Raw genomic sequence first — 14467 nt, 5'->3', positions numbered from 1 at the left:
GTCATGAACCTATCCTCCAAATTTCAGCTCGATCGGACCACGGACGAAGCAGGATCGGATGTTTGATGAAATCTGGGCAGAATGGGAAAAAAAACCTGTGCGACCCAGTTACTGTTCACGAGTACGAATCACTGTTCCTGACGTCAAAATTTGATCTCCACCGTTCAGATTGTGCGTCACTAAGTCGTGAACCTCTCCTCCAAAATTCAGCTCGATCGGACCACGGACGAAGCGGGATCGGATGTTTGATGAAATCTGGGCAGAATGGAAAAAACTGCGTTTTTCCTTCTCCACTTCCACAAAACGTGTGCTTTATTTAAAAAAACCCTACACAAACGTCTACCTTATACTTATAGAGTTTTCCTAAACCCTAGGTTCATTTAAGTCCAACTCACAATCCTAACCGGCCCATCCAATTAACGTAGAAACCTATGACGGCTATAATATAAAACCCTAATTTATACTGTAATTAAAACCCTAGTTAGATGTATTTACCTAATTATCCTATTCACCATTAAATACTTAACAAATAATCTAATTGAACAAAATAATAATTAATAAACCCAATTAAACCAAATAAGACACACATAAAATAAGACACACATAGAATAATTAAACCAATTACACTTAAACCATTAATGCCAATTAAATAATTAAAACACTAACAAGTAATTCCAATCAAATAACTAAACCAATTACACTTAAACCATTAATGCCAATTAAATAATTAAAACACTAACAAGTAATTCCAATCAAATAACTAAAAATAAATATCATTTAAATAAATTAAATCACCACAAAAGAAAACAATTAAGCACCTGATAAAAAAAAAAATAATGACACATAATCAAATAAAATGCACTTAAATAATAAATTAAATACCATTAAATACCAGGAATATCCTTTTTAAAATTAGGGGTATTACACTTTGGATGCTAGTTGTGTAAACTATTAAACTGTTTCCTGCAATTACATGGTTTAATTCTGGGATTTAAATTGCTGAAATCTTAAATACTTTTCTTCAATTATTTGGATGGTGGTTTTAGACTGTAAATTACTTGTTCATTATGTATACATTGTAATTTACCTGGATATGGAGGATTGTATGCACCGGTATGGGACGGTGACATACTAGGGACGGTTTAGCTCAAAACGCATAAACCTAACCTAATGGATTAATGGAATGGATTGAAAGATATCGAATCCTAATTGTGACTAAGTCAGATCAGCTGTAACCAAGTTGGATGACTTCCTGGATTAACGGATGGTAGTTAAGTCATATCAACTGAATAAGTTGAGTGACTACCTAGTTGGTTTATTGTATGTCAGTTTAATATATAGTTGAATTGCATACCCTAGATTTGGATGGATGTTATATATATGTTTATGGTACCACGAGCTGAGCTTGACTCTCAGACTCGTTGGTTAGGGTGCGTATATGCGGTGGATGCGTAGCTGGTTATAAAAGGTTGAGGTGTATCCTGTTAGGTCTAGGTACTCATGCCCACCTTTGGGTGCGTATTTGCATGTTGCCTTCTATTCAGGTTGAGACCCTTATTGTAGACTAGTGAATATCCCTCAGTGTGGATATATTTATACGTATGGACTACATAGATATTGTGTGGTGTCTACGGTGTATCTGCGTATCGGGTCACTGTATGGATTGCAGTTAGATTAGAACTTGCTCGTGGGTCTGACCCACTCCTTTATTATTCTTTTCAGGTACAGGACGGTTCCAGCCTTAGAGCTTGATCGTGCTTGTCGAGGACAGTCCCACATTCATCTGATTACGTAGGACTTCTCTCGATGTTTCTAGCATTATCTATTTTCAGTTTTCAGTTTCAGTTTCAATTGACCTTTTGGTTAGGGGTCCACCAGTGGATTCCCAAGTTGTAACCTTGAAGTTTTGGAGGATTGGAGTTTTATTTTTCAGTTATGCATGAAGGGTTTTATAATTAATGTTTCTTTCAGTTTTATTTCATCTTTATTAGTTCATTTTTGTCATCTGTGTTCGCTTTAAAATACTTTAATTGTTTGATATTCCCTCGAGTTTGGGCCTGGGCCTAATCAACCCGTGTCTCGGATCCAAGGGGTATCACAAAATCCGCTACCAAATTTGGCCCTGCCAAATGAGGAGGCCGAGACAGCTTTCCAGGGATACCGGGAACCCAACGATCAGTCTATAGATTGATAGATTGACCATTCCCCACAATCCATCTGGATCCCTCGGCAATGAGATGTTGTATAGACCAAATACTCCGCCAAGCCCAAGATGGATTGGACCCCAACGGCGCATCCAAAAAGGAACATTGGCGAAAATATTTAGCCTTAAACAACTCAAAAGCTAAACCCTGTTGATTTACCAGAAAATTCCAACCATGTTTAGCCAACAAGGCATCATTAAAAGCCTCCAAATTGCGAAAACCTAAACCCCCTTCTTCTTTAGTAGCACATAAAAGTACAAGATTTACGTGGTTGAATCAAATTCTAAAATAAATAAATAAACAACTCTACTGTGATTATGTCATGTACACTTTATAATTCTTGTTTGTGTATTCCATAAACTTTTCTCTTTCCTCTTGCTATTAGGCTATATTTGGTGTGAGTGAATGGAATTAAATGAAGGTAGAATGGAATGCATTTATTTTCATTCTCTTGTTTGGTGTGTCACATTAAAAGTGGAATGGCCATTCTAGGGAATGTCCATTCCATCAAAAAGGTGGAATGCCAATTCCTTTTCTTGAGAGGTGGAATGACCATTCCATTCCCACCAAGAATTAATAAAGTAATAAAGTAATTTAAAGAGATAATTCAAGCGTACACACACTATACAATGTAATATATATATAAATAAATAAATATATATATATATGTTGTTTGTTCCCTCTCTCCGATTTACACACACAAGGATGAGACAAAAATAGTGTAAGCGAACTTCTATGAGCTTTTGTGCTTTGTTATGCAACTTTCTCAGTCATTATCTAGCCCTCTGTTTCTTTTTTCTCGCTGGAAAAGATGATCCGAAAATTATCTTTTTCCCTTTTATTTTTACAATCATCAGAGAGCCCTCTGTTTCTTTTATCTCGTCTATTTTCTCTCTTTCTCTCTCTATTATCTCTTTCCTTTTTATTTTTGCAGTCATTGGAGAGCCATTTGTTTCTCTCTATCTCGTCTATTTTCTCTCTCTATTATCTCTTTCCCTTTTATTTTTGCAGATTAATTTTTTTAGTTAATTTTTTTTACTAATAATAAAATGTAATTTAAAGAAACAATATAAATTCATTATATTCCAACTTTCTTACCAAACATAGGAATGAGAATGAGATTCTATTTTTACACATTTCATATTTGCAACCAAACGGTAGAATGAGAATCATTATTCCCATTCCATTCAATTCTCATTCCATTCCCACCTCCATTCTCTTTCCATTCCAATTCATCACACCACACCAAACATTCCCTTAGTGTTAACCCGTAAATTATAACTAGGCATATTTAGAGAATCCAAAACTCAATTCTTTGTTGGACAACAATTATAATTCCTTAGGCTACGTTTGATATAATGGAAGAGTATAACATTAGTTGGGAGAGAAAATAAAAAAAAGAAAGAAAAAGAAAAGAGAAGATAGTGTTAATTACTTGTTGTGTTTGATTGATTATTAAATAAAACGATAATAATCATGTTTGGGGAAATAAAGAAAAAGTAACTATTGTAATGAATTTACAATCATACCATTTTTCATAGTCTTTCTTGTATAAAAATAAGGACAAATTTGGCATTAACAAAGTTTCATTAACTTTCCCTCCGTTTCCTTCCATTTTTGGAAGTTAACAAAAATTACTATTCATGCTTTATTTTATCCATCCAAATCCTTCATTTTTCCTTTCTTTCCATCCAACATTTCCTACCAAACACATTTTTTTATTTCTTTCCACTACCATTCTTTTCTTTTCCTTTCATTTCCGTTCTACCAAACTGGCTCTTATAGTTAAGACTTGCCTAACAAAAAATTACCTAATAAAATATAACTCTAAAATAAAAATCTAATTAGACTAAAAATATGGGCCATAATTCCTAACAATCTTCTCCTTGTCTCAAATTCCATCAAGCCAATCATAACTTCCCATGGCATTAATGAAGACAATTCATTGAGGCCCGACGCTGACTATCCTCTTGCAAAATTTTGATTGTCTCATTGTATGCTGCTTCATCAGTCAAACCTCTAAGGCTCTACTTTAACTACTCGAGCTCTATGTCATAGAATTCATCACAATTTTCTGACAATCATGAATAAACAAGCTGATTGATTAACTCCATCTACAACTGAAATCCGTTGCAATATCTATTGAAATTCCTTGTGTTTTTCGAATCTCCTTCCAATAAAGGCTGAACTTTTCCAACATGAACCTAACTCTAATACCACTTATTAGTAGGCAACCGAAGTACAGGAACACGGAGATCCAATGATAAGAAAAACAATCACACACAAATACAAGATTTACGTGATTCGGCCAAACTTAATCTACTTTCACGGATGAGAGAAGATATTTCACTAACACAATATTTATGTAGTTCGAAAAACTCAACTTACGTCCATTGATGAGAATAAATTTTACTATGGTTATGTGTAATATAATAATGGTTGGGAGATTTACATGAATTCTTGCCCTGGAGTTCTTAGTATACTCTACTAAACTTCCTCATACCATGGTGTTCGCTTTACAAAACCCTAAACTACCTCTACCTGTCAACTCAAAGCAAGCCAAATTTAACTTCCAATTTGAAACTTCTTAGGGCATTTTTTTTCCCAAGAAACTAAATTCAGCATCGCTTAATAGTTCATTGGTTAACAGTTTTTTGAAAAGTGCTCATTAAAACAGAACAACAGAAATGTCTAATCTATAGAAAGAAAGTATTATGTGATGTTTTAAAATTTATTCTATGTTTTCAAAATTGTTGAACCATATATATTTCAAAGAACCGAACTAAATCAAACAACATTATTTCAACGTTTCTTCCATTTCAGCATTATCATGCAATCTGATATTTCGTTGATGCAAAGTAACATGATATAAATGAACACCAATATTAACCATTAAAATTATTTATAAGAAAATTTCAATTCAAGTTTCAAATATGTGTTCTCGATTTACCAGTAATGAAACAATAATTTTCTATTAAAATATTAATAAAAATTAGTTCAGATAGTATGAACATTTCAAGAAAAATTGAGTGTGTAAAAATAAAAATAGTTTAATACAAGTCGAGTCCGCTTGTGCGACCTTATGAGAGAGTCAAATCCGGTTTGTATATAATATTTTTTAAAAAATCATAATTTAAGGTTATGTTTATCAAATATTAAAATTTAAAATAAAAGTAAATAAATAAATAAAAGGGGCAAGTAAAAATTGGGAGAAAATGTGGGGACGATGATGGTTGTTTGAACATTAGCAAGTGTCGAAGGAACCTCACGAAAGTTGGGTACTCCATATTATAAAGTCAACCATATCAAGGGATGGAAAATCGCCACGTGGCAAGATCATACTCTGACACAGTCAGGGTAGGCCGTAGAACATGGGTCTCGCGTCGTCTTCGTTACAACATCAGTCACTGCACTCACGTGATAACGTCAACCAAACAATAGACAAACCACACATGAAATGAGAGGAAAAAAACCATAAAAATATCATAAGAATTACAGTATTTGTTTAATACTAATACCGTTGTTTGTTAGTGTAGTATATTAAACTAGATTATCCTACTATCCTTACCCTTACAGGTGTTTTTAATGTCTCCGTTTTTAACATGGAGTTGCCCAGACTATCTTCAAATAAAATAAAATAAAATAAAAAATATTTAGACTGATTTGACTGTGTCAAGCACGCTGATACCAAGTAAGACCCACCACAATATAGTAATATGTTTTGCGTGTGAAATCGCTTGGTCAAATTCAACTAAATAGTGATTTCTTATGAAATAATGAAAAATTATAAATTATTTACGTTTTTATTACGCTTCTTAAAATTGAAGTTTAATTTTTGGCTGACTTGTACAATTTTATTTTAAATTATTTTCCTAAAACGGACATTTTTTAATACCAGCAATGTGATGATGATATAAGAATAAAAAAAGAAAAGAAAAAATAAAAACAAAGACCCCATTTGGATCCAAAACTTTTCTGATCACCAACTGGGGAGTCTATGGGCCCTATGTACAAACACAGCTGCCATGAACAGAGCCAGACCCAGACCAAACCAATCTTTGGGCCCTATGAACCAAAAAAACCTATTAAATACTATTATTATACGTTAAGGTAAAACCAAAAACCAGGGATTTTATTTTTTATTTTTTTGGGTTAGGTAAAATTATTACACTCAGTCCTACAAATGCTCACTATAGGACTCAAATCCCTCACCTCCCATTTGAGCGGAAAAAAATTATACCACCTGCAAATTTTCATTAGTAAAAAAAACCGTTAAAGCCAGCCTTAACACCATTAACATTAAGAATCACTTAAATTTCATTCACAAGGGAAAAAATTTCAATATCCCGGAGTACCTAGAATGGCCCCAGCCAATGGAAATTCTCCAGTGGTTGGAAATACTATATTTTCGGTACTCTCGGACACCCAATACTTTCTCATCCGTCCTCCTACAATGCAATTTTTTTCAAATATTGAATATGATTTTAGCAGCATGGTTTGAAGCATTCATGTCGCAGTAAAAAATAAAAGGACCACCACTTCACAGTAGGTGAAATTTTCTGCAGAAACCCAAGAAAAGAAATGCGATCAAAATATCATAAGAAAATCAAATAATCAAATGCTAGTTCTTGCCCTATCTGTCAATAAATTACCTGAGTACAACTTTGAATAACCATAAGTTTGACAGCATGCAATTAAGCAAAAATATCTTCAGTTCTAAAAGATTTATCGCTCTCTATGGAGGTTTCAGATTGACATTGAAGCTGCTCGTAGTTTAGCTGTCTGGAAGCTTCATACAAAGCAATGCCAACACTCACAGATAAATTTAGACACCTAACCCAAGTTTCAACCATAGGAATCCGAAGGGTACCACCGCCAAATGCTTTGCTGTTGCAGTCGAGCAGGACTTCAGGTGGAAGCCCGCAAGTTTCTGAGCCAAATATGAGCCAATCACCTCTTCTGTAGGAAAAATCCTGCATGAACAGAATTCAAGTTATGGTAAATTCACGACCAAGGGCTATAGCCTAGTGGGTACCACCCCAACTTCTAAAGTAGAAGGTCGAGAGTTCAAGGCCCCATAGGAAGGAAGGGGGGAGGGCGGGGAACCAAATATTGGACTTATTTACAAACAAGAATCAATCTCAAGATTGAACAGTGGTGTTGGCACGAATTAAGGAATTCAAATTACAAAATTATATAAACAGAAGAGCAGTGGCATTTAACAGATGTTTCCTAAATCATTACACTTCTCCACCAACATTGCTAGAGTAGATGCCCAAGGGGTATAAAAGTTGCTGGTTTAATCATTTGCGGATTATTTAGATGGAGACACGAACCCTTTTTTGCCCCCTTATACCTATAAGTTGTCAAGTGGACAATGCAGCGGACAAAGAAGCATCAAACTAAGCTCCTGTATAAGGCCATTCTCCAATAAAATTAACAAAAACGTGTAAGGAATGGGGAACCTCCCAGACATCTAAAAATGCAAAAAATTCAAACATCATTTGTTTTATATTAGGCATCTTCATAATTTTAAAGTGTCTATTCCATTCCATGCACAACATAAGGAAGAAAAAAATAAAGGACAATCTATGAAGTCTGACAAACCCTTTCATGGTACAACCCCCACACTACAAGAAAGCAACTCCTTTATGGACAGAGCCATAACCCAATGATTACTAAAAAGGGAATAACAGACTGTGTGTCCCCGGCCACTGCACAGTATAGGAGAGGTGATAGTGTTTTCCACCCTTTTGGACATGCAAACCAATTAAGAGCATCTTTCCCCTTTGACCCAAATTATGTACTGTCAAGATCACTCCAATTCAATTTCGGGGGGAAAAAAAAAAAGGGACACCTCTTAAGCAATTTAGTCTTCCAAACGGCTTTCCAAGGGAGTAAATGTTTTTCCCTCAACAAAGCACCCTATAAAATGATCTTACACCATCTTAGCCTCTCCTATCAGGGATCCACCTCAATGCATCCTCCCTCTGTTGCTTGTTATTAGCCACATAGTTGTTAGTTTTATTGCATTTGAGACTTCTTTTATATGCAAGAGATATAAAATTTACCAAAAAAATACCAAATGGCAAAAACTGCCTTTGACAATGTCATTCTTACAGTTCTAAATTAAAACTTAAGAAAAAAAAATTTTAATATAAAAAAAGAAAAGAAAAGAAAGGAATGTTACTGAATGAATAGCTGTTCCTCTCTTGGTAAATGCCAGCAACCGCTTTTCCCCTTCCTGTAAAGGATATACATATGTACTAAGTTGAAGAGAAAGAAGAAATTATTTAACTTTTTATATAATAGGAAATTATTGAACTTCGTATAAAAGACTGACCTGTTGCTTGAAATAGTCCAAAAAACTTGCCCATGAACCATGTACTTTAACAACTACATATCTAGTTGAGAGAGTTAATTGCTGAAACAAGTAATTTCTTGTATTGCATTTAGAAAATTAAGGATGCTGCAGATAATGATGATAAAGTAACTATATAAGGCTATAAGGAAAAGCATGTAAACCAGTAAATTCATACTGAAGGATTATACCGAATAGTTAGGAAAAGCACACGGATTGAGAATGCACTGTCAAACATAATAAGTCAGCATGTAAACCAGTAAATTCTATCTTAACTCAAAACCAAACACACACAAAAAGAAAAAGAAATAAAAAAAAGAAAAAAAAATGAGGAGAAAAAATTAGGAAATGAAGGTAAGTATAGATAATGATGCACAAATTTACAGACATGAACTGCAGGGGTCCATAATTCCAAATTTTTGGGTGAAACCTGTAACTAGAGTAAATGGAAAATAAAAAAATGTTTGCAGTCCTAATGGGAGTCTTAATTCCCAAGACATATTCATAAACATTGAAGAATAACAGAGAGGAGCTTACACTAGAAAAAATTTATTGAAGAAACATAAATCACAAAAACAATATAATGGATACGGCCAGTAATCCAGTCCAGCACGTTTTAGTTTTGTATCATCCACCTGAAATCCTAACGGCTGAAATTTTGAAATTGCCAAAGTTACTGATGAGTAAAGGATAAAAAGGAAAAAAATAACGACTCATTTGCTATTCAACTTAGAGATTTAAACAGACAAATTGAACTCAGATTACATTTACCTCAACTAGGTGTAATCCAACAGCTGATGCTGCACAAGTTCTGGCAATACATCCAGTGTTTCCAGGAATCTGCCAAGGACAATAGCAATCTCAAAGCCAGTCTTGCGATATTAGGTTGTCTGCAACCCAAAAGAAATCATAAAAGTAAAACTAGAACAAGGTAATAAGGTAACAAAATATTAACACGATGTACACTTCAATCTTAAAAGAGCCAGTGTATGAGGTTAGTTAACGTGCAAAGTTAACTCACTTTACAGTTTATTTCAATTCTTCGCAAGTAATTGTTTATTTTAGCAGGTAACCATGAAAAAAATAATCTATGACCACACCAACAGTCATGGGTATCTTAAGTTTTGACCAAATTGGAACTATAAACAGACCAGAGTAACAAAATTACTAGTGAAAGAGAATATGGGTATTGCTTTTTTAGTCATGAAGCCCTCCTTGGCATTATAGTGTACTCTCGCGTTAAAAATAACAAGAATAAATTGAATAATGGTCAATAGCCACCAATCACATCTGATCTAGCCAAAACAAGTCAGCCTCAACATTCTTCTTTAACACATGCTTACATAACCCAAGATCCTAATTTTTATCAATCAAATAGATGCATATACAGATAACTCCTTCATGCTTAATTATTATTTTTTTTTATTTATTTATTTTTTTGATAAGTAAATCCTTCATGCTTAATTATTATGGTAAGCAAGTCCTTTTTAACAATATGCCTACTCGTGTAAAAATCACTGCAAATATTTAGATTCATCATGTTTGACATTCAGCTAAGGGGAACACAGTGTCAATGCACAAAATTAAGTCACTTTAATGCTTATTTCCAATGTTACATGTTACAAACAATTGCTATTTTTAGTAGGTAACCAAGAACAAGATAACCCATGATAACCCTGTCAAAGGTTATGGGCATCTTCTTTGACCAAATCAATACAATTGTCAGACCAGTATATGTAAAATAATTAATAAAAAAATTTATGGGTGCATCTGTTTAAGCCATGGAGCCCTCATTGAAATATAGTACATTTTTGCAGTTCAAATAACAAGAATTATGATCATGAATTACCAACCACATCTGATCTAGCCAAAACAAGTCAGCCTTAACATTCATCTTTAGGAACAGGGGCTGTGCCCCCACCTCTTTCAAAATAAGTATTGATAGGAACTTTTCTATTGGCCATTCTCCCCATACATGCAGCTACTAGAAGTATACGATAGTGGCAAATCCAGAATTGGAGCCGCTGGCTCATGAGCTGGTCCGTAACTTTCATAGAGACAAAGGAACTCCAAAGTTGTGCAAGACTGGTCACACTTTTTGGCTTACTCTTTCACTTATTTTGGATTATTCGCCCCATATTTTGGATTGTTTGCAACTTGATAAGGATGTTTGGTGCAATATGTTCTATTATTCAAAACACTACTGAAATAGGATCTACTTACTCTCAGCATGGTGATGTTGATGCTACTTATGATGCTATTACATATCTTTTGAGTTTATATTTTTCTTCCATCTAGTAAAAGAAATTATGGGAAAAATCGATAGCCTTAATTAAGCTGTACAACCAAAAAACTCAAGACATTTAAAATGCTATGCATTTGTCTCAACTACAAAAGCTAAAGGGGCAATAATTGGGATACTCTCCTTGAAATTGTGAAATCTTTTTGTGAAAGACAATGCATCAAAAATGTGAAATCAATTTGTGAAAGACATTGCATTAAATGTCTAATATAAGTGCTCGGAGTTGTTACGTAACAAGATCGTATTACGGTTTAGCATCATTATCAAATTGATATTTAATGCTACAAGGGATTCTCAATTGCAAGAGTTAAATAGTAGATTTAGCTAGCAGGCAATTACTTATTCTTAGCTTTACTTTGGATACTAGGATGCCTATAAATTATCTAAAATTGATTTTTTTTTTTTCCTAGTTGGTACTCATACACACATGCCTCTACTAAGGTTCGAACCCATGACCTCCCTTTGGGAAGTAGGGGCCTGGTACCGCTAGGCCACAGGCCTGTTGGTATCTAAAATTGATTATGTGTGCAATCTTGAAGAGAAGCTTTATCCTAAGGATTTCAGAGAGCAAGAGAAGGTTCTTTTGCGATTTCGACTGCAAAATTATAAGTTTGATGTACCTTATCATCCCCTAAGTGCTATAGTCAGATTTTTTTTATGCTATAACATGATCTTTATTGCAAAATTATGAGTTTGATGTACCTTATCATCCCCTAAGTGCTATAGTCAGATTTTTTTGATGCTATAACATGATCTTTATCTTGCAACGTCATCAACAAAACTATCACTTAGTCTTGTTAGACCACTAAAGATTCTAGATACTGAACAAAAAAGGATTTGATCTTAGATGCATAGATAGATATGTGTGCATGTACTTATATCAGGCAGAAACAACTTTAGCAACATAGGAACATCAAAATTACTTCAACTAATACAAAATATACAAATTCTAAAATTCCCCATTTTGTTGATCAGAATCTTGTATATATCATTTTGTTACCCAATAACATAACAACCACTTACCTATGCTAAATACAACTTTCAAATATAGTTGGAGAGAATTACAATAATCGAAAAACCAACAACACTAATATGATGTTAAAATTTTATTTTTCTATCCAATTCTATAATTTTCTGGCAACAAAATGAAGCATAAGAAAAATCACCAGACACCAATCATCTCATTGTATACTATGTGATTAATTGATTATAACAGAAATATATTGCAACTCTGAATACTATAATGGAACAAAAGAAATGAACAACATTTTCAAAAATTATAAAACATTGAAAAATATGAAGATGTGGGTTCGAGTGTCAGAGCGGCCACTTTGTGCAAAATAATGCTAAGGCAGTATATACACTGGGCAGTGCAATTTTTCTATAATATGTGTCACTATGGGTTAATGTAATACCTGAGGAGAAACTAACACCACTTGAAGAAGCTTGTTCTGTGGGGTTTCACAGATTGCGTCACCGATGCCGTCAGGCAGAGAACTGACCTGGCCTCTTTCAGCTGCCGAACAAAAGCAGTTCTACTATTACATTACAACAATGAAATTCACTGGTTGAAAATGAAATTCACTGGTTGAATAAAAAGGCAGAGCAAATACACTCGATTGAAAGCATCAAAATCAATTATTGATATGTTTGCATAGCACATATATATGTTTGTGTGTGTGTGGAGAGAGAGAGAGGGAGTACAGAGATTGGAGAGTGGATAGGAGCGTGAAGAGGAGAGAGAAAATTGGAATTTCTTCTTGACTTGAGCAAAGTGCAGTGAACGAAATAGGGCAGCTCTGGCGCAGAAATGGAGAGGCGTCGTTATAACGTTTAGGGTTTTCAGACCAGATGATGAGTCCATCCAAGCTCCTCCCCTCCCTCTCTGTACTGTTGCCTTCTGAGTTCGATCAGCGAGAAGAGGTTTCGATAGTGATAACTTGGCATTTTTTGCTCCAAGGTCCCTGTGACATTTTAATTTAGAATATACTCTTTTTTTTTTCTTTTTTTTTTTGGATAAAAATATCTTTTAGACTGTTTCTAAACTCAATCGTTGATGAAAAAAAATATTTTTATTATAAATATTTTTATTAAATATTTTTTTTGCACATGCTCATTGCGTCACCGTGTAATTAACTCAGGATCGTATAATAATTTCTTCAATGTAAACCGATTTATTATATCCATATTATCCAGATGGTGCAATTGTAGAATATTAATAAATAAATCATCATGGTAGAAATTTAACATATTCCCCAATCTTGGTTAATGAATAAACTAGTATTAGAAATAATGATTTTCACGAAGTGAAGAAAAATAAAATTAAGTTTCTAATATGTATTTGGTTAGAAAGAAATGTTTTCGAGAAAGTTGTGAGAAAATATAATTTTGTCTATTTGGATGACTTTACCAAAACTATCATTATCCTTATATTCAACCTCACCTCTATTTAGAGAGTTTTCAAACCCATTTCTAACCGGACAAGATTTCTACAATTTACCTGCAAGGACTTACCATAACAATCACAAATCCTTCTTACATTTTCAACCTTCCAAATTAGAATCTCCATTTGGGGCAATCTTCCTTAGCTTCAAACTTCACCCCAATTGGACCTCGTTGGACCGGTCCATCTTATGGAGAACATTACATACACACTAAATTCAGGCCACAAAACCTAATAATCTCCATATTGGCTCGAAAGTCATCTTCATGCGCTCCTTCATAACTCTACCTCGAACAAAGATCCCTCCACCTTTAACCTATCATCTTCTTCTCACTAGATGTGGATCTTATGAATTTTGAGTCATGCCTTTTGGGTTGACTATTGCTCCAGTTGTCTTTAGGACTTACTTAGATCAGTTCGTCATAGATCAGTTCGTCATTGATTTCATCGATGATATTCTGGTTTATTCTAAGTTAAAAAAGGATCATGCTAGACATCTTCATACGGTGTTACAGATGCTTCGTGAGTACCAGTTGTATGCCAAGTTTGAGAAATGTGATTTTTGGCATCGAGAGTTGAAATTTCTGGGTCACGTGGTGTCAGAGAAGGGATAGCGGTGGATCCAACCAAGGTCTCAGCTGTTTTAGAGTGGGGACAACCTATTCCACCTACAGAGATTTGCAGCTTTCTAGGATTGACATGATAATATCGCAGATTCATCCAGTGATTTTCGAAGATAATGGGACCACTCATCCATTTGACTAAGAAGGGTGTATCGTTTGTGTGAGATGAACATTGTCAGATTGCGTTTGGCAAGTTGAAGAGAAAGTTGATTTTTGCACCTGTTCTAGCTACACCACATAGTGGGATAAAGTATTTTGTTTACACAGATGCTTCTTTGCAAGGTTTGGGATGCGTTTTGATGCAGGAGGAGCGACTGGTTTCTTATGGGTCTCGTAAGCTTAAGTCTCATTAGCTTAATTATCCGACTCATGATTTAGAGTTAACAGCTGTGGTCTTTGCCTTACAAATTTGGAGGCATTATCAGTTGGGAGAGTCCTTTAGACTATTTAGTGACCACAAGAGTTTGCAGTATCTCTTCACGCAGAAGGAACTGAATATGAGACAGCACACTTGGTTGGAGTTTGTGAAAGATT

General features: G+C 34.4%; 1 protein-coding gene across 1 annotated transcript; it reads right to left on the bottom strand.

The window, feature by feature from the left end:
• Nucleotides 1-6776: 6776 nt before the first annotated feature.
• Nucleotides 6777-12831, bottom strand: LOC132295031 (uncharacterized). Its single transcript, XM_059793104.1, has 7 exons — nucleotides 12572-12831; nucleotides 12283-12383; nucleotides 9337-9405; nucleotides 9157-9215; nucleotides 8548-8608; nucleotides 8395-8448; nucleotides 6777-7177 (listed from the first exon to the last, which is right to left on the bottom strand). The coding sequence occupies exons 1-7, from the start codon at nucleotides 12729-12731 to the stop codon at nucleotides 6899-6901; spliced, it is 783 nt and encodes a 260-aa protein (XP_059649087.1). The 5' UTR covers nucleotides 12732-12831; the 3' UTR covers nucleotides 6777-6898.
• Nucleotides 12832-14467: the final 1636 nt, after the last annotated feature.

This window comes from Cornus florida, unplaced genomic scaffold, assembly GCF_030987335.1.
Source record: "Cornus florida cultivar Cherokee Brave unplaced genomic scaffold, ASM3098733v1 CherokeeBrave_3.0.0_Hap2_Chr02, whole genome shotgun sequence".
In the NCBI taxonomy this organism is placed as follows: domain Eukaryota; kingdom Viridiplantae; phylum Streptophyta; class Magnoliopsida; order Cornales; family Cornaceae; genus Cornus; species Cornus florida.
Note: the sequence above shows the minus strand (reverse complement) of the source record. Positions and strands in the feature narration are given on the sequence as shown.

What these genes read in the sequence shown, in the direction of transcription:
- LOC132295031 (XM_059793104.1), bottom strand. Translation starts at nt 12,731, where the DNA reads ATGGACTCATCATCTGGTCTGAAAACCCTAAACGTTATAACGACGCCT. An exon ending in CTATCCACTCTCCAATCTCT is followed by an intron (nt 12,384 to 12,571) that starts GTACTCCCTCTC and finishes TTTGTTCGGCAG; the next exon opens with CTGAAAGAGGCCAGGTCAGT. An exon ending in GAGGAACAGCTATTCATTCA is followed by an intron (nt 7,178 to 8,394) that starts GTAACATTCCTT and finishes CTGTTCATGCAG; the next exon opens with GATTTTTCCTACAGAAGAGG.